Below are 20226 nucleotides of genomic sequence, written 5' to 3'. Positions count from 1 at the left end.
GATTCCCCATTCGAAGCCAGGTCTTGTTGGAGATGTCATCGGCACAACAAACTATAATGTCATATGCAAAGGATTATGACTTTAGGTAGGAGATTGAAAGATGGCAATAGATGTGTTTAAGGAACAGAAAATTTCTTTCCATGTAAACACTCCAGGCAAATGGACAGTAAGTATATAGAGAAGCAGATCATATAAACTAGTACGTAAAGAAGAATTTCAAAATAGATTAGTTTTTTTCAAAACTACCATGGAAAATGAGCAATCTTTAAGTAAAGTGCTTGGTAGAACATACCTCACTGCAGGCAAAATTTAAATTTGGGTTTTTAGGTTACAGGGAGAGAAAATAGAAGAAAAACAAGAGTCTGTGTGTGGTTCAGATGGAGCCACTCTTGATGTCAGTTTGGATGAGGTTACTGGCATATACATAAAGACATTTTAGTCTTGGGGAAGTTGGGGTCCTGCGCTGTCCTTCCAGTCACTAATTGTGCTAAGAAATGTTGGTATTAGTTTGACTGATATTTGATATAATGATCTTCAAAGCAGTAAAAAACATTCGCGACCAAGGCTGCTTAAGGAAGGGCAGCATTGTCAGAGGATATACTGCAAGGCAGCAACAACCTCTGGGTTATTTCACCTAATGAGGACCATCCCATGGCGGTAACAAGCCTCTAAAGGGCTGCAGCATTCAGATATGTCAGGAGAACCATCTTGCTGGCCTTGAAGCGGAAAAAACTGAAGCAGTGCTGTGAACAAGCCTTAGATTGGTCAAGGGGGGAGAGATGGGGGATTCCAAGAATTGGATTAGCTTTTACTGGAAACCTTTCATATCACCCAGGATAGATGTATAAGCAGAAAAACAGAAATTGGGTAAACTCTGCCAAAAAGCATCCTGCCCTACTAGCAATCTGCACAGTAAACTTGACACTCCTGCTTCATCATACATTTTCCACTTCCAGTATCATTAAATAGTAATTGTTCTGCTCTACTTCCTGTTTTGAAAAATGCTGCTTTTTCCTCTGCCTTCACAACTGCCTCTTAAGTCATTTAAGTTTTAATACTCTCACAATGAATGGCTAGGAGAGAGAACCTTGCTGAACTGCACAAATTTATTTCAGAACTTTGAAGATGGCATCATTTATATTAGTTCACAATTATTGTAGCTGTCACTTCCAACTGCCTCATAATGCCTCCATGAAAAAAGGAAGTATTAAAAGAAAAATTTTCAAAGGGACTCAAAATTCCTATTGTGGTTGCTGGATACAGCCAGCTACTACATTTAAGTGGCTAAAGAAAAGGCAGAGAGCTCTTTGCATCTGTGCCAGAACCAAGAACAGGCCATGCATCCATGACAGTGAAAGAGCCGCCTTTAAAACTCAACTTACAACTCATGTATGGTAGAGAATAGCAATAGCATCCTAGCATTTTACCTCTGCAGGACACATGTTCCTTATCAAAGTTCAAAAATGCTAAGCAAGGGCATGCAAATTCAGGTGAGGGCAATGCTCTAATTTATAGGAAACAAAATATGTGATATATTCAAAGGTGGGAAAGGGAGAAGTAGGAGGAGGGAAGAACAGGACACAATAAGACTAAGCAAGGAAGAAATAATTCTGATAAGGTTTATCAGGGAGACAAGACAAAAAGTAAATATCCAGATGAGTAAACCATCTTTCACAGTCTCCTTAGTGTTCAAATACTCTCTACATGCTGTGTGGTTTGTATGTTCTGGTGCTATATACAGCAGGCTCCCTGGCCTATAGTATGCTTTCCTACTGAACTCTACTGTCTCCATGGAAGGTGTGCACTTCTTTGCTGAACTTGATGAGACATGGTTTTCAATAAATCCAGTGCAGAAAAAAAAAATATCAAATTGAGCATGGCAACAGGAGTGAAAATGCACCAGGGCTGCATTATGTCCCCAGTACCCCTCTGGTTGCTCAGCCAGTGGTTTTGCTGGGACAAAATCACAGGTCAGCCATGGTATGCAGACCATTAGCAGTTTGAAGTCAGCCAGGGCAGGTGACATGATACACGTGTACCTCTGACCATGAACATTATGATCAGCACAAATATGGTTTACTGAGAACAGGGAGCCGCCTGCTCCTGCCTTTGCCTGGGTATGTATAACCTCATAGACTTTATATTTGCTTTAGTTTGGCTTTTTCATTACATTTGTTTTTATTTCGACCCATGGGCCTTCTCTACTTTTCCCAGTTCCCCTTCTCTGCTAAGGAGGGGTCACTGTGGGATAAATCAACTGCCTATAGTTTAGCCCCTGAACATGGACTGTTTCAGAAACATTACCAGAACAGAAACCAGCACACCAAAAGATTCTTCATTGTTATTACATGCAGGAAGTTCACAAGCACCTTCAGTGACTCACCATTCATAACTATGCTGCTTCATAGCTGCTTTCTCCAAGCAATATTGTGCAATAAGCACATCAGCATGGCTCTTCTCCAGTGAAGGAATGACCATTGGTCCACCCAGAGCAAGCTCCATGTCTAGTGACACATTTACTACTGACCTTGTGAGCAGTTTGAGCCTGCACTCATAGGCTCAACAAAGTCAAGCTGAACCTGCTGCTGAGAGGGCTGTTTCACGCCCTTCAGCAGTGACATCTGACTTCTTGGACTAAACATGCACGTTTGACAGATAGCTGCCTACTGCTCCATTGCTTACTCCTGCCCTCTCCACTTCTAATTGGAGATTTTGATACATCCCAACCTGCAAGTTTTAATAAAAAGGCAGAAAGCCCCCAAATCCTCAGGTTTGCTTCCTGCAGAACACCTGGCTTGTCAGTGGTGGGTCTGTAAAACAAAGGAGGTTGACAAGCTGTAGAGTTCTCCAATCACAGCTGCCCTGCAGTCAGCAGCAAGGTCAAAAGTTGCAAAAGAGGACCCAGAAGTAGGACCTAAGGCTGCACAACCTGGAATAAGATGTAGGTATTTACCTGAAAGAACATATAGACCAAAGGAAAGTGAAAGTTCAGATCACTCCAAGTATTGCTTCAAATCTCAAAAGAATTAACTGCAGTACATGTGCAGAAACTCTCTGAACATCATCAGAGTATGTGACTACCCCCCCAGGAGCTTTCAGATCAGGGTAATTACCTCAAAATTGGGAAATGCTGTCTTCAGCATGAAGGTCACTGACATTTTGCCACTTTATTTTCTGCAGAGTGTTTTTAAGAGCCTTTAGTAAAACTAAAAAGCTGTATCACACACTCTTGCGTCAGCATGTTCATGCTTATCAAGACAAGGAAGAGCTGCTAAAAGCCTGCATGGTAAAAATATCTCTGCCAAAAACACATTCCCCCTGAAGTGGCCAGTCTTTTTTTCCAGTGCTGCCCAGTGACAGGACAAGGGGCAATGGGCACAAACAAAAAAAAAAAAAAGAACACAGAAGGTTCCACCTAAGCATAGGGAAAACCTTCTTTCCTGTGAGGGTAACAGAGCGCTGAACAGGCTGCCCAAGGAGGTTGTAGAATCTCCTTCTGTGGAGACTTTTAAAGCCCACCTGGACATATTCCTGTGCATCCTGATCTAGGCAAACCTGCTTCAGCAGGGAAATTGGACTAGATGATCTCCACAGGTCCTTTCTGATCCCTACCATTCTGTGATTGTGTGAACTACAGCATGTGACTGGTTGAGTTGCTGTGAGTTTGCACTCCATTTTTCTAATTTCAAATTGCTAATAGTGTGCTTTTTCATCAGTGTCTCCAGTTGTCTTCAGTGTACTCTCAGCCCCAGTATTATGGCAAGACTGCCCCAGCAAGCAATTTTACTCTGAGAGTTACTTGGACAACACACTTTTGTTTGCAATTAGAAGTCCAATTTAACTTCTAGAGACAAGTCAGCAGAAAACACCTTCTAAAGAAATAACATAATTGTTAAAACCAGATTTTTGTTCAGAAGATGGGCTGTCTAGATAGGAATTCTCAGATGGGTAAGACTTTCTTAGGCCCTCCCACCCCTCCTCTTGAGTCACTGAGGATGAGAGACCCCTCATTTTACAGGGCAGAGGAAGTAGAAGAGGAAGGGCAGAACAGCCCTTAGAGTGAAGAGCTCACTCCCCAGTGAGGTGGAAGCTGATGGCAACTGCTACAGAGCAGAGCTTCTCTTGCTGCAGTAGAACTGCTCCCCACCTTGCCACTCCTTCCATCTCTTCCCTATGCAGGCACAAGCCAAAAGAGCCAGTCATCATCTCCTCATCCCCAAGCAGACCTGTCAGCCAGCTACAGGCTAAGGAAGTAGGCAGAGACCTGTTCTTCCAAGGCCTGGAGCTGGCTCTGCTGTTTGCCTCTTGGAAAGCAAGTGCAGACGCCTGAGTGTCAGCAAAATGATGCAACACATAGCATGCATCAGTCAGAAATAGCCTAGCAATTGGGTGCTTGCACGCCATACTGCAAACAAGCCAATGCTGATAATACTTGAACTTTTATGCCTCTCACTGAGGTACACAATGCCTGTTTTGTTCTCTGTTCTTAAATCTGTATGTTAAGTTAGCCTTATCACTGATCCTGTGTGGACAGAGGAGATTTGTCAAATCCAGGAATAATGCAACTTGTGTTGGAAAGTGCATTTTGCTGGGTTGTTGGGAGTTTGTTTTTTTCATTAATCTTGGAATTTATGGAAAATATTAAAAACTGAGCCATCCCAAACAGCATAGCAAGGTAGACTAGAGGAACAGACAACTTGGATAATCACTTTCACAAGTTGTTTTAGAAACTTGTTTCTGGTGCAAAGAATATTAACACAATATTTAAAGAGCATTCAGGGTTCTGTCAGAAGACAAACAGTTTGGTGAAACACTCACCACAAACTGGTTATGATAAACTGCAGTGTAAGGCACTGAGGAAGACAAGAGGTTGAGCAGGTACAGCATCTGGGTGAACAGGAGAGCCAGGTGCTCGTAGACAGAGCTGCACTGCATATCCTGGGGTAGGCAGGTCTTCCTCACAATACCAGGCGTGTCTGCACAGCACAAGGTAGAGCCAAACAGAGAAACATGACTCAGTCTCTGCACAGCTCATTCACAGTTATCTTAGATCCTAAAAACAACAGTCAAGTTAACATGATTCTCTTGCATGGGCATGGCTATGCAGCCTTCCCAAGTATTGAGCAATGTACCTGTTCCACTGGCTGTTCCACAGTAACAAGTCATATGAATAGATCTTCATGTTCGTTTATTCTGCCTTGTCAGTTCAGGTCTGAAGCACCTTCCAAGAAGGTCTACTAGACTATTTAAATGTGCCAGATCCTAGCCTCAGAATTGTCATTTGGATGAACTCACCTACAAGGCAGTCAAGACCACAACAGCACTTGAAGGCTGAATGTCGGTTTCTCAGTCTGAGTATATTTAATGTTACATGACCAGGAAGTTATTAAAAAGTTGAAAAATATGCAATTATTTTTTTTTAATTATGAAAACCTTTAGATCTGCAAATGAACAGACAATTATGCATCAGAGAAGCAGGTGGCCGAAGAGGTTTGTACATTCTCTATAACAAGTGCTTGATTTCTGCTAGAGTAACCCACATAAAAATAGATATAAGTTCCCTCCGGTCATATTTACTAGTGTTCCCACTTCAAATAAAACACCCACAACAGGTATCTTGGAAACAAGTTATCTCTATGTAGTTGTTGTCATACTAGAACTCCACACTTCAAAATCTTGGCAATACCTCCCAGTCAAACATAGTTACAGGTCTTACCCAGAAAAATTGCCCTCACACATGGAAGGCTCACTCATGCTCGCTAGTCACATAGATTTGAGTGACATGTTTACATGAGTTAAGGTTTGTAAGAAAGGCTTGTAAATGTGCTGATGGAGTAGTCGCTATTTTCATACCTAATTACATTAATTTGGAAAGGTATATTTATGGATAGGATTAGACTATCATTAATACAGCAGGTTGGCAGTGAAAGTGTATCTTTTAATTATCAAGGAGCTATTGGGTAGGATTTAGCAACCATAGAAATTCGGTACTTTGATATACTGCATGCTGTCAGGGTAGGTTTCACTTTTTCTTTGCCTAGGTCAACCGACTACGTATCACGCCTCCAGCAAGAAGTAGCCATTGAACTGATCACTCCTTGAATTTCACTTCCTAGTCACAGTTAATAACTGTCTATCCCCAAAGCCCTGCAAGGGACAGAAATGTATAACGGTGATACAGAGTTCACATCAATTTCTATGACACTGACTCGGGGACTGCTGGTGTTAGAAGTGCTCCACTTTCAAATGGTGTGCCTACAAGCCCTGAGAACAGTTTATGGGATATAAGGGAAATCCAGAAAACTGAGACTGCTCCTTTTTGCCTGGGTTCTTGTTTTGGTTTGGTTTTTTTCCCCCTACTGGTTTATATGAAATCATATTTTAATCACTTAAAAATAACTATCAATTAAAGTAGAAACTACTGAACATGATCTTCTAACATCATAACAGTGACTTTGCTACAAAAAGGAACAATGAGTCAAGTGTGTCCAGAGAGGCCTGGACTGTCTTCAAACAACTTTGTTGGCAGTTTAAAGGCTCCTGAACACACTGATGTTAATACAGCTGTATTAGCTTGTTCACATTAATAAACACGCGTGGGAAGTTTTAACTCTGCATTGGCAAAGTAGTTCTGCCTCTTTGGTTACCAATGGGACGATTGTTTTAGACTTGGTCCTGAATAGAGATCAAAGTTGGTGAGAGCCTCAGAGTAGGCGTTCAGTGCCTTAGTGGTGGGCTGTGTTTCCAGCTGCTGTAGTGGAGAAAAGGCATCTTGCAAAGAATTGACACTGTCTTTCATCGATGTCATTCATAATCCTTTTTAACAGATTAAAATTATGGGCTGTCTGGTTTTCAAATACAGCATCATCCAATTTGCATGGTCCAGGTCCTCTTCCGCAATGAATGATGGGCTCAGTAAGTGATATTTACCAGTCCGTCATGCCACTGCACTGCAGCTAATATGCACTGAACCTTCAGAAAGGCAGTGTGGAATTAATTCTCAGAAGTAATCAACATTCATTTGACTCTTCTCCTATTTTACCTCTGCATATCTGACTCCAGTGATTTCACATCAGGAGAAATAGGCAAACCCTTGAGCACTCTCAACAAACATCAAAATGTGAATTGCTAGAAATGTATAAGGAGACTGCCAAAGGCAGAAAATCACAGCCAGAAATTTAACTTTCACTGATGATCCTTGATCCAGCAGTCAGCAAGCATGGGATAGCTTTTCTGGCATTTTTATTTTTGAAAATCTCCCCCTGTGGCCACTTACATGAGCCTACAATTTTGCATTGTAAACCCAAATGCCATTCTAAAGCCTGCTCCCGTATGAAGGCACACACTCACACATGGTGCACAGACTCACAGCACAGATCAAATGACTGGTTTTGCCCTCCAGGAGGCTCAAGGGCCTTCAACTATTGAAATCAACCCTTGTCCTTCAGTGCACTCAAGCCTGTAGTTTTACAGCACTCCACAGCATCTAAAGCAGCATAACTATTTATGTTCATCAAAATACTGAGGTTTTAGAAAGACCACATCAGAATCCACATCGTAACCATTCCTCATGACAACAGGAGCGTATCAGGAACACACGCAGTACATAACAAAGAACCATTACAACTCGTCTGATGTTGACATCTGTCTGAAGGATCTGTAGATCCTCTATCATGCTGAAAGTAACATTTATATAGATAAATGTTTGTCTCCAAGTTTTGCTTGTTTGTACACACAGGTAATGTATGCACTATACTCCCACATAAAGGCTTCCCTGTGGAATCAAAATATTATGACTATCGCTGCCATTTCAATATCAGTGGAGTCAGTTTCTTCCTTGTAATATGCAATACACTGAGAATCTAGTTCCAAGGCATTGCCTGAAGCTGCCCATAGCGCAGGCTATTGCCCTGAGTACTTGCTGTACAGCCCCAATGAAGCCCAGGGTCTGGGAGTTACAAGGTGTTTGTCATCCTGTCCACAAATAATTCCCCAAGCATCTGGCAGGGGAGACAGGAAGTGCATTCCCTTGTGCACTACAAATATCGACATTTCCCACAGAAGAGACCTTTTAAAGCAATCTGGTAGAAATAATCAGTGCTTCCTTTATATAATTTCAGAATACAGTTGAGCCTGAAAGTGCTGTCTCCCCAGCTCCAAGACTTCTGGCTCAGCAATGATTTCAAGTGCTGCTGGGTTCCCCCTGACCCATCAGCCCAAATGAACTGACAAGGAGCTCAAAGTCCTAGGAGCTGTAGGAGAGCAAGAAACCACAGAGCTCGGGAACTGTGGTTTCTATGCTTCCAGTTGTGTGGCACACTGCCCAGATGCCCTCAAAGTACCCATGGCATATGCCAGGTCTTTGGGGATCTCCAGAGGCATACAGCATGTCAAGGCTATCCTAGAGCCAGAGCCACAGACCTCACAGCTCACTGGGATCCATTAAATCAGGCATGAAGCCTGTCAGAACCCATCCCATATCATTGCAGAAAGTCCCTGAAACCGAGGCTTTTGCAAAATATTTTGGTGTCAATGAATCTGCCTTTTCTGATGGAAAATTGTTTTGTCAGGAAGTTCCCAGCTAGCTCCAGTCTGTAGATCCCTTAGGCAGGTTAAAAATCAGCGGAGCTGCTACACTAATGTTCAAAGTTCTTGTAGAAAACTATTTAGAGAATTTGGTTAAACTTGTATAAAACAAAAATTAAAAATCAGAAATTTGTTGAAATCTTTAGAAGGCACAACTGCCCTGTAAATGAGGTGCTAGACTGAACTTGTATTTCACTTTTATATATTTCATTTTTAGAATAGAATAAACCAGGTTGGAAGAGACCTTCAAGATCATCGCGTCCAACCTATCACCCAACATCACCTAATCAACTAAACCATGGCACCAAGCAGCCCATCAAATCTCCTCCTGAACACCTCCAGTGATGGCGACTCCACCACCCTCTCAGGCAGCCCATTCCAATGGGCAATCACTCTCTCTGTGCAAAACTTTCTCCTAACCTCTAGCCTAAACCTCCCCTGGTGCAGCCTGAAACTCTGTCCTCTTCTTCTGGTGCTGGCTGCCTGGGAGAAGAGACCAACCTCTGCCTGTCTACAACCTGCCTTCAGGTAGTTGTAGACAGCAATAAGGTCACCCTGAGTCTCCTCTTCTCCAGGCTAAGTAACCCCAGCTCCCTCAGTCTCTTCTCATAGGGCTTGTGTTCCAAGCCCCTCACCAACTTTGTTGCCCTTCTCTGGACACACTCCAGCAAGTCAACATCCTTCCTAAACTGAAGGGCCCAGAACTGGACACAGTACTCAAGGTGTGGCCTAACCAGTGCAGCGTACAGGGGCAGAATGACCTCCCTGCTCCTGCTGGCCACACTGTTCCTGATGCAGGCCAGGATGCCATTGGCCCTCCTGGCTGCCTGGGCACACTGCAGGCTCATGTTCAGCCTACCATCAACCAGCACCCCCAGGTCCCTCTCTGCCTGGCTGCTCTCCAACCACTCAGACCCCAGCCTGTAGCACTGCATGGGGTTGTTGCGGCCAATGTGCAGAACCCGGCACTTGGATGTGTTAAATCTCATGCCCTTGGCCTCTGCCCATCTGTCCAGCCTGTCGAGGTCCCTCTGCAGAGCCTCTCTACCCTCCAGCAGATCAACTCCTGCCCCCAGCTTGGTGTCATCTGCAAATTTACTGATGATGGACTCAATGCCCTCATCCAGATCATCAATAAAGATGTTAAAGAGCACAGGGCCCAGCACTGATCCCTGGGGCACACCGCTACTGACTGGCTGCCAGCTAGATGTGGCCAGTGGATGTTACCTGCAGCCCCACTACACTCTAACATTTTCTTTTTATTTGTCCTGACCACAAGTTCTTTGAGGCAGGGGCCTTTTACCACTTTGTTCCTGACAGGCAGCCTGTGCAATCATGTAAACACCAAGTTCAAACTACTAGCAACCCTGGCATTTTCTGTTTGAGAGGAGTGACATCAGCAGTGAGTTTCCAAAGTGACTTTATCCTTCAGTACCAAAGCATTGCAAGAAAAGAGAAATGCCTCTAAATTTAATAGTATTTTGCATAGAAAATACTCTCTTCTAAGGTTCACAAAATTCACTCATGTAAGATCTTGGCCTGTTTTAAGGTACACTTGGAACAGGAGTCAAGAGAGTGTGTTTTTATAATGAATTCCAGAGATACACAGTTCACCATGAAGTAAGATGTTGCTTATTAAACATAGATGGCTTCCTGTTGTCACTGACTATATTTTGCATTTTTGCTATAAATGACACAAGCATTCAAGCAACATCAGGCACGAAAACTCTCCCTTAAAATGGTTAAGTATGAGTGGGGAAGGACATTATCCTTTTGTCTCAGTGAAAGGTCTAAGCAATATTTTCTAAGCCCTGATTTTTCCACACAGAAAACACCAAATGCTTTAAGTAACATGACTGGGTATTATTGCAAAGCCTACCCAGCAAGCCCAAGCTACATAAATGAGCTGCAAAGCTTTTAATTTGTCTACAGAGATAATTAAGCTGGATCAAGCATACTCAGGTGTTACAACTCAACAAAGGAGTGTGGCAATTACTCCTTTGAGAAAATAGGAACTGCACTAACTAGTATCACTTTTGTCTCCAGTAATCCAACAAGCAATACTCACTGCAGCAAGAGTTCATCTGGCCACAGTTTGAGAATTCTTAGAATTTTAGAACAGAATAATTATATTTTTAGATTACTGTTCTAGGTTTTAGAATTTTAGAATAATTTGTCCAGCTTTACCTAATTGCACACAACAAATATTTGCCATGAATGCAAATTCATCTACATAACTATTGATCTTTTTTGTATACAATTTATACATGCACATTAACTGAAATTTGAATTCCATTTCCAACTTCATGCTGAATTGAACAGGAATAGCATCATTTGTTATGCTAAAATATTCATAGTTCAAAAAGTGAGATTAGTTAGTGTTTTATAGTCTCAGTCATCTCCTTCAAACAATTACTTCATGAGCAGGAAGATAGAACTAATAAAAGCAGAGAGAGTTTGAAACATAGTCCAGAGTCTGAGTTAAAATCCACTTAAATGGGTTGCAGAAAGTTCATTTGACTCTCAGAATTTCAAGTGTGGTCTCAGTAAATGAGCTAGTAAAACTACTGATATATACTGATATATAGCCATAGATTCCTATTCTTTTTTAATTTCATGTTAGCAGCTGGATACAGTTTCCTGTGGTTTATTTCCATGAAAATCCTTTTCTACCCATTGAGACACTAAAAAGAATAGGGAACATAACTGGCCTTGGTAGAAGAGGATCCAAACAGTTTCAGATACTCTGTGGCCTGAATTTCACTGAAGACTCCAGCGAGACCTGAAGAGCCACATTCTTACAACCATCTGACAGAAACTTCTAGCTTGGTATCCACCTACAAATGTTGTTCCTTGTTTTGCAGTTCAGAATAGGCTCTATAGTATTTACCATAACCAGAACCTTTAAGTTACATGCATTGTGTGCTTTACCACAGGCAGCATAAGCAGCTTCAGAGTTCATCCTGAATGAGTGGCAAAAAGCATCTGCAGAAAGCTACCTTCTTTGGTTTTTTTTTTTTTTCTTTTGCCAACCTGATAATGAATTTTGTCTGCACTTTAGATTTCAAGCCCTGATTTAAATGCAGTTGAAAGATAAGCAGCACCCATCTATTACACACAATAGTATTACACTACCTGTATATTTAGGCACCTATCCTTCAAGCCTTAATATCAAAAGATTCATGACTTTAACCATGATTAAACAGCTGACATACTTCCATCACTGCATATTGCACAGCTTGACACACTTTTCCTGAGTCCTGCCACACCTGTACTTTGTGGCTTCCTCCAATCACATCCTCCCTTGAGTTTGTACACCACCTGGTATTGGGGGTTATGGGCAAGAATCCAGGCTCTTTGTTACTGTAGACCACAAAAGAATTAAATGCATGGTATCAGGTTGATGCACTAGCTTCTTTATATGGAAAAGGGTTTAGAGCTGGTTAATATTGTCACTTTACACAAGCTGATAAAACTTTTGTCCACTGCAAAATCTTCTTAGGAAGCAACAGCTCAATGAAATGATGAGTTGATTACTGATGAGAAATCACATAATCTCATTTGGTATGAAAATAATACTTTTATGGATACAAATAAGGGGATCCTTCAAATCTTAGCCATAAAAAGAAACCTGGCCATCCCCTAAGCTATACCAAAATAATAATTGTAAAGTACATAAGGATCATAGTCATAGTATAAGTAAACACACCACTGATTCACAATAATACTTTTCAAAAACTTACACTGACCAAATATTCCAAGTCCAATCATTGCAGGTAAAGCCAGTAAAAGAATACTGCCAGCTGTGTTACTGCACAGTGAAAGGAAAAGATTATACTGTGTTAGGAGAATTAGGGTTCTTAATGATTCTAAAAGCTATACGGCAGCATAGGTCACACAGAGTTTTCCACTGAATTTAGTGACTGGAAAATTTGATCCCCCATTTAATTTGATTTAAAGCTCTGGAACCAAAGCATTTGTGTGTGCAACTATTTCCAGCCTTTTGTTTTGATCAGTTTTCAGCACTTGTTTCAACAAGTACCCACTTCACAATTCCAATTCAGCCACTGACTTGTAAAAAGAAGACATTTAATTAAAAATGCCAATATCAAAAGAGCACAAGAACAGCCCATTGAAAGTTACATTATTTGGGTCATTGATGCCATTACAGATACTTTCCTGTTGTTAAACAGGTTGCATGCAGCAACTTTGTGCCCATACATGGAAAATACAAATCAGCCACTTCTGATGATCAATTAAATAGGAGCAGATGTTTTGAAAGCAGCAGAAAATACAAATATGCACATAGAAATTGAGTTATCCTAGCCTTCAGAGAGCTATTCCTGCACTGATCAGGTTTGTTTTCTGAGAATTTGACAGCTGTTGCGGTGGCCAAGACACACTCACTGCTGCAGTGTCCTCAATCTGTTTTCCTGAGTGAGAATTTGACAGCTGTACAATTATTTCTAGTGCAGGAACAAGGAAACACACTGATCATTGCCTTCATCTTGCTTTATGAAATTCACGTTCAATACAATGCAATGTAGCTGCTACCCTTCCACATCAGGTACTTGCTGGAACTGAAATTCAGTGATGAAAATGCAAAAGCAGACAGACCTTAGGTTAACACACACACACACCAAAAAAATTCTCATTAATTATCTGATAGGCATTTGTTTTACCCGTTCCAGCAGAAGAAGCTCAGGATGAGCTGCTTTTCTGGAAATTAAACTGATATGACCTCAGTTCAGTGGATTTCTCAATGTCTTAATGTTCCAGTTAATTCTCTGATTTTTCTCTTTACTGGTCCCCTCAAGTGACTTTTACCAAGAAACCCCTCTTTCATTTTCCCCACGAATTGCTTTACACCAATTCTCAGAACTACCAAAGTATCTCAAGTGTCTTTCTCAATCTCACTATCCTTCACCTCTCTTTCTCCCATCTAGTTCCCTGTTTTCTTTTTTTTTGGGGTTTTTTTTTTCTCTCTTTTAAATAAATAAATAAAAGGAGAGGGGGAGAGAGAGCTAAAGAGATAGCAGGTTTGTGTATTGTTTTTTTACCGGTTTTCTATCCTCTGCAGTGACAACTCTCTCCCTCCCTGCCACCTCCTTGGAGCCTTCGCCTTACTCCAACTCAAGAGGAGCTGCATGTCACAACTGGTAAAACTCTGGTGTGGCTAATGGCTGTGCCAAGGGCTCTGGGGAGAAGAATAGAAGCTGAGACTGGCAGGAAGAGGGAAGCTGGATGATTTTCAAGAAGCTGACTACCATTTTATTTGTAACAAAGAAGAATTGATTACAGAGTAATTGCCAGCTATGTGGCTTTTCCCAGGTCCAAAATTTCACACAAAAGCTAGAACTGGGTACTTGCATAGTGTTTCTAATCCACAGGTCTCATATCACATTCCATCACCCCTTCAATTAGGAGGAAAATCAAGTCACAGAAAGGTTAGATGTTTTCCTCCAACAGGAAGGGAAGGGCAGAACCATGGCTAAGATCTTCTGGTTTCCAGTGTCACAGTGACCCCACAAGGTACCTACAAGGCTCCTCTGCACATGACAGCTCAGAACAAAAACCCCTAGCATAAACATGGGGGCACAAAACTCCAGCATAAGCTGAGTGTCTTGGCCACCACCCCTCTTCTTGGTGGCACTGACAGCCCTTCCTGATAGGCAGCCTGTAACAGAGTTCTGAAATGCACTAGCAAGCTCATATACAGGCAGCACAAATCAACAGTGAAGAAGGCAGAGCTAGCCAGGCTCTTCACTGTACCAACACCAGCATCCCAGCTGGGCTGCAGCTCTTTAGTGGAAATCTCCAGGGTGCACACACCAAAGCACTGCACTGCTGGGGTGACACAGCTGCCCACATGTCAACTCTCCAGTTTCAGGGCCACCCTGCTGAACACACTGGCTGTAATATGGAGATTTCTTACGTTTCCTAATGGGAAAAAGATACAAAACTGCAACAAACAGACAGATTTCCCTACTCACCAGGGCGATTCTTTTCTAAAGGATTATTCAGGAACTGTCATCAATTTACTATCTGCCTCTGTCTTAAATTGTGTATGATTACTTTGTTTAGTTTTGCTGACATTTGTGTTCTGTTTAAGGGTCTCTTTGTGCAATCTTTTGTGTCTGCTTTAAATAAACATTCTTCCTGTGCTTGTAGCAGCATGCTTGGGTTCAGTAAGATGTCTATCACTTAATAACCAAATGAAAAGTTTAATCACCCAAAAGCTAGCTTTCAACCTGCAGTTAACAAAACAGAAAAGCTAAGGGTGTTCCATATGCATTTTTCTCTCTATTTCTTCTGTTACAGCATTTGCTAGTCCAAGCAAGTTTGGTGTTGTGTATTTAGTCCTGTAAACATCAGCTTAGTATGTGCAAACAGGCAGCATTCAATCTTGCTCTGCAGTCAGAATCAGCCCAATAAAGAAAAACAATTACTCATTGCAGGCCTTTAAAAAATAGTTGGTTTCTTACTACTAATCACTGAGAATGTATGAAACAGAAAGAATATACACTAATGGCTTGCTGAGCGCATCAACTGCAGAAAACTGGGCGAAACATGACATGGAAACCAAAGAGGGAAAGCACGAGTGGTGCCAAGGTGTCATTTTTACAAAGTGACTTTTTTAAAAAACCAGAGAGACAAGTTAATGTCCCAATATGGGACAATAAAGCCATGTTAAAAACACTTGCTATTAACAGCCATCTGCTCTCTGCAATTTGGGGGCAATTTTTATGTACAGCTGACAGCTTTGCATCATCTTTCCTCCTTTGTGAAGAATTGTGTCTGCCTCTAGTGTACAAAGAAGTGCCTCTGAGAAGGAGAGTCTGTCCACTACATTCTGACTCTCAATAAGCTTGTGCTGCTCATAAACATGGAGCACTCTGCACTGGATTCCCAAACAGAAGCCAAACATAAGATTTGGAAATATACATGTGCTAATAATATTCCAGTTCTCTCTAATAGTATTCTGCTCATGTCAGCACTGCCTGTAAAAAATCAAGAGGCAAAGTGTGCTCACTGCCCTTGACATATTGTGATGGTAAGAAAGATCAAGACTGCTTTCTCGCTGTTCTCTGAGTACAAGGATAGATCTTTGCTTAATCCTATCTCTCTTGATCAGAATGTCTCTGGTGTCTTTACACCTTTTACCTCCTGTTTGAACTTGTCTCTTCAGAATATTTAGTAAATAGAATTCATGTTCACACCTATAGTGAAACTACCTTTTGTTTTGTTATGTGCTAGAAGTCTTAAAATACACACACACAACAAACACCAGGGTCACACTTCCCTCATTTGCAACCCTTGCAAAGAACATTTATGTATGAAAAGTGCAGAGAAAACTAAAATTCTATTAACATTCAAATCATATTCTGACTACCATTTCCATTCCTCAGATCTGATACAATTTTAACATACATTAGGAATAAGACCAGGAAAAAAAAATGAACTGGAGCAGCTAAAAGTGATTTATCTATTGCTTTGCAGGGCTTCCTTCAATGCACAAGAGATGGTGGTCAGATTCTTCCACCAAATCCAGATCAAGCCCCTAACTGTACTCTACCAAATAACCCACCCTGTGAACTGTAGGAAACTTTATAAAGCATCTAACACCAGACTACACAAATCAGTCAAAACAGCTTTGCTACTACAGTCATGAGCTGTTGATGGAGCTACATGCAACCTGATGCTATTCCATGTTTCAAACAACCTGAAGTTAAGGGGTTGATTTTCATGCACTTGAACAAAATGAGGAGGATTTTCACAAGTATCATTCAGGGTCAAGTTACAAACATCTCCAGCTACCAAAGACAAGCCTGAACCCACTTAAAATGAGGTTAACTCAGTGCCTTTTGCTCCCAGAGAAAATGTATCTGCCTAAATATGTCTTGAAATTAGACTTATGTATACACACTCTAGGTCTGGTTTTGAACCAGATCTTTTTTTCAGCTTGTAGCAATCTACAAAATGGGATCCACATCATCATGCTGGTTTTGTTTCATGCCCTCAACTTCCTTATGCTTGGGGCTGATCCAAACCCAGAAGTATAACAATGGAAAGGTGTGCAATATTGACTTTAACTGTCTCCAGATCAGTATCAGTATCTAGTATTTTTCTTTTGTGTCATAACTGAGCCTTGGCACAGGTGACCTAAGAAGAGGTTTCAGAGATAATTCTCCATGCAAACCGGGAGCCTGGTGTTCAACAAATGTGAGGCAGAGAGAGTATTAGTGCCTGTCATATCAAGGAGAATAGCTTGCACCATATCAAGGAGAATAGCTTGCACCATATCAAGGAGAATAGCTTGCACCATAGCACACACCTTAGACTAACTTTTTTTCAGGAAGGCTTTTTGTTTCTCTATAAAACAGCCATTCCTGTGGTACAATCTGTCACTTACCTCACTGATGACCTGCATTGTGAGAGTACTGCAAATGCTTCTGAATCATGACAACATCACTCTATAAGGTTCTCTTTGTCAATATTTCAACCTCCTAACTCTAATTCTACTTATAAGAATCAGCCTTACTAAGATTCTGTCATTTCAGGTAAGTCCTTATTCCCTTACCCTATGTGAAGGGTTCCACAGTATACAGTTTCAGAGAGTGAGATTATCAGCACATCATCATGTCTCAGCATGGCATTCTGCAACTCCCAGTGCTCCTAAACCACATCTATCAGTTGGTCTCCATGATGAATTTCCTTAGCTCCTGCACTGTACATGATCACAGGATTCCCAGCACTCCTGTATTCATTCTGAAGTCAATCATGTTTCCCTGTACAGCTGAGCACCATACAAATACCAGTTAAGGGGACTGGGCACCATTACCACCATTGCTCTGTGCCCTCACTTGTGGCAGGCACTGAGGTACACCATTTTCTGTTTAAGAATTGTAGTTGGTTTCAGTCCTGGGGCTTATACACACACCACCCCCCAGTCACCAGTACAGCATAGGCCTCTGTAGGACTGATCCCAATGTTAGTGTTCACCTCCTTACCAATGAGCTGAATTTGAATCTCATCTCTGCCTTCTTGTGCTTGGGGTGTATCTACCACTGGTACTAAACCATAAGTGGCATCACTGTTGATTTGTTGTTTTGTTGTTTTTTTTCCCCCTATTTCCTCTCCAACTCCACTTTTTTTTTTCCAAATAGCTACTAAACTTACTGTAAAAACACTTTTCTTCTTCTCATTTCCCTGCCTATCTTGTCTTTCCTAAATAGCATAGCTCTCTTTCTATAGTTTTGTTTCCTTCAAAATGTTTTTGTTCAGAACAAGAGGCAAATTGTGCTTTGCATGCCTTTAGGCATAGAATAAATAAGAATCAAGCATGTGTTTCACATTAGACTGCTATGACTATTTGTTTAGTCATCCATTCTAGCAATTCATGCACCTTATTTCCTTAGGTTTCTTTTTAACTATCCACTACAACTGAAGGACTCACTACTTTTTCACCAATGAAAATTATGTATTGTCTTTTAGTGCACCATTCAGTTCCTGTCTCCAACTCAAATCAGAAATATTGGAAATTATTTTTACCAGATTTGCAGCACACAAAATTTCAAACATCTTTGCAAAGCCCAAGACGAGGAGTACAGCTGCTGCTGGCAAACCATTTAGATTTTGCAAAAAGCTTATCAGCTAAGCTGGGATTCTGCAGACTAAACCAGATCTAAAGTCCCTTGAACCTAGAAAGGATACCCTCTGCAGTTTCAGATAACTGACTGCTATTTGACCCTTCTCTAGATAGAATTATAAGGTATGAATGACTGAATTTAGAGAACTACCCACAACCCACATTTTCCCCAGAATTCATCTGAGTTTACATGTCTACTTTTCCTGAGATTTTCTTACAGTTCTCATCAGCTTCTTCCTGTGGGGCCTGCAAACACACTCCAGGAAAGAAGCTCACCAGGATATAAGAGAAATCTCATGAGAAAAATCTACTGTTGGTTCATTTCCAGGAAAATCCTGCAGACTCAAGACATGCAAGTAAATTTCTCCAAACTGGGGAGACAATACCTCTGATATCTCCAACAGCAACAGTGATCACTTCCTGAAAGTTTCTCCTAATAATTTCATTTCTCAGACCCAGCTCAGGTATGAAAATGTCATTTCCAGTCTGAGCAGCAGAGTCATAACCATACCTTAATCTAAAGTAATTAATTTGTTTTGAGTTGTACAGAGGGCTGCAGATAACTCACTTGGAATTTAAAGAAAATTTGAGGAAGAAAAACCTTTACTGTTCCTCCTTCCCTTATTTTCTTGGGCATAAGAACCAAGTGTTTCTGGGTACATCAGAAGCCAGTTGTTCTGCATGGGCCCAAGACTAAGGTTCCATGAACATTTCTTTAGCAATACCATTAACCTAATTAGCTGCTGCACTAGGAAGGAATCCTATCTCCTGAGACTATGTATGGGGACAAACGAGTCTCAGAAGAACCAGCACACTCAACAGGGAGCACTTCAGAATAGATAATCAGAAAACTTCATAGTACTAGGAAAAAGGAAAGAGAGGACAGAAGGGCACTTGAAATCCAGGATAGCTTTCCTCAGGACTGGAACTAAAGTTAAGCATCTCTGTCCGCTTGTGATCCACAGCTCAGATTGCACTGTGGGTTTCCTCACTCTGTTACTTTGCCTAACAAATTAGAGCATCCACGAACACCGTTTTCTGGACCTAGATGCATCAGGGGTGAGGTTACTGCTTGCAGTTGCTGTTACTGCCCTCCCCTATCATTGCCTCAGTTTAGCTAACATTGCAGATGATACCCAAGAACAATGAGAAGAGATTCCCGCGGACAACTCTTTTATCCTGATCATGAGCTCTGCTGACTTCCTCAGTGCACAGGCAGCATGCTCAGCAGAGAGCCCAGCACTCTCACTGCACACTACATGTTCTACAAACATCAGCCAAAGTAGACTATGCAGGGGAGACAGATGGAGGGATTCCACTGTCTGCTCCTGATCATGTCTGGACAAGTCCTGGGCAGTGAAGTCCTCTGACATAGAGCTTTCTAGATGCTTACAGTACATTTCAAGAAGCTCAGGAATGCTAGTACTAAAATGATATTCATGGAAGTGAGGCAACTCTAGGGACAGGTGGCACCTGAGCTGGACCAGATATTTTTATTGGAATCCAACTTTAGGCATTGACACCTGCTATAAAACACAGTTCCAAACCACACCCTTTATCTGCTAGTTTTGGGTAAGGTGAAAGAAATGCTTCCTTCTTAAGCTATATGCATAAAATACATGATAAAAAAATTCAGATGACTGATTTGTAAGAGATTAAGTCTTTAACAAAAGAATGGCTAGAAGTAGAATTCATGGGAAACACTCCCGAGTCCTCTAAGTTGTTCTGCTGCTGAGCTTCGAGTACTCTTTTTAAGTTATTACTATTCAAAAAAACAAACAAACAAAAAAAATTCTGAAACAGGTACTAATCTTCTGGAACACATCCCTCGGACACACTCATGCTTCAGTACACCATAAGGCAAACTCAAATTTTTCTGTCTATGAAACATTGGTGATTTTTGCCCAGTTGCCAGCCCCAAGTGTAAGCTATCATTTTACTTCAAGTGATCGTAACACAGTGTTCCCACTCAGAGTAAAATTAACATCTAA

General features: G+C 41.3%; 1 protein-coding gene across 6 annotated transcripts in view; it reads right to left on the bottom strand.

Moving 5' to 3' along the window:
- The window catches only part of LOC137443796 (uncharacterized), a 113693-nt gene that overhangs the window by 70941 nt on the left and 22526 nt on the right, over positions 1-20226 (bottom strand). For 5 of the 6 annotated variants that reach the window (XM_068143810.1, XM_068143813.1, XM_068143807.1 and 2 more), the window contains one exon: positions 4819-4976. In XM_068143810.1, coding sequence (XP_067999911.1) covers positions 4819-4935 — 117 coding nt within the window. In that variant the 5' untranslated portion in view covers positions 4936-4976. Of the gene's footprint in view, positions 1-4818; positions 6496-20226 lie in introns of those variants that run through there. The other variant, XM_068143809.1, reaches the window with a different exon arrangement.

Source organism: Melanerpes formicivorus, unplaced genomic scaffold (assembly GCF_026170545.1).
Source record: "Melanerpes formicivorus ecotype bairdi unplaced genomic scaffold, bMelFor1.0.p_v2 SCAF_10, whole genome shotgun sequence".
In the NCBI taxonomy this organism is placed as follows: domain Eukaryota; kingdom Metazoa; phylum Chordata; class Aves; order Piciformes; family Picidae; genus Melanerpes; species Melanerpes formicivorus.
The sequence above is the reverse complement of the archived record's forward strand: the minus strand, read 5'-3'. Positions and strand labels throughout refer to the sequence as shown.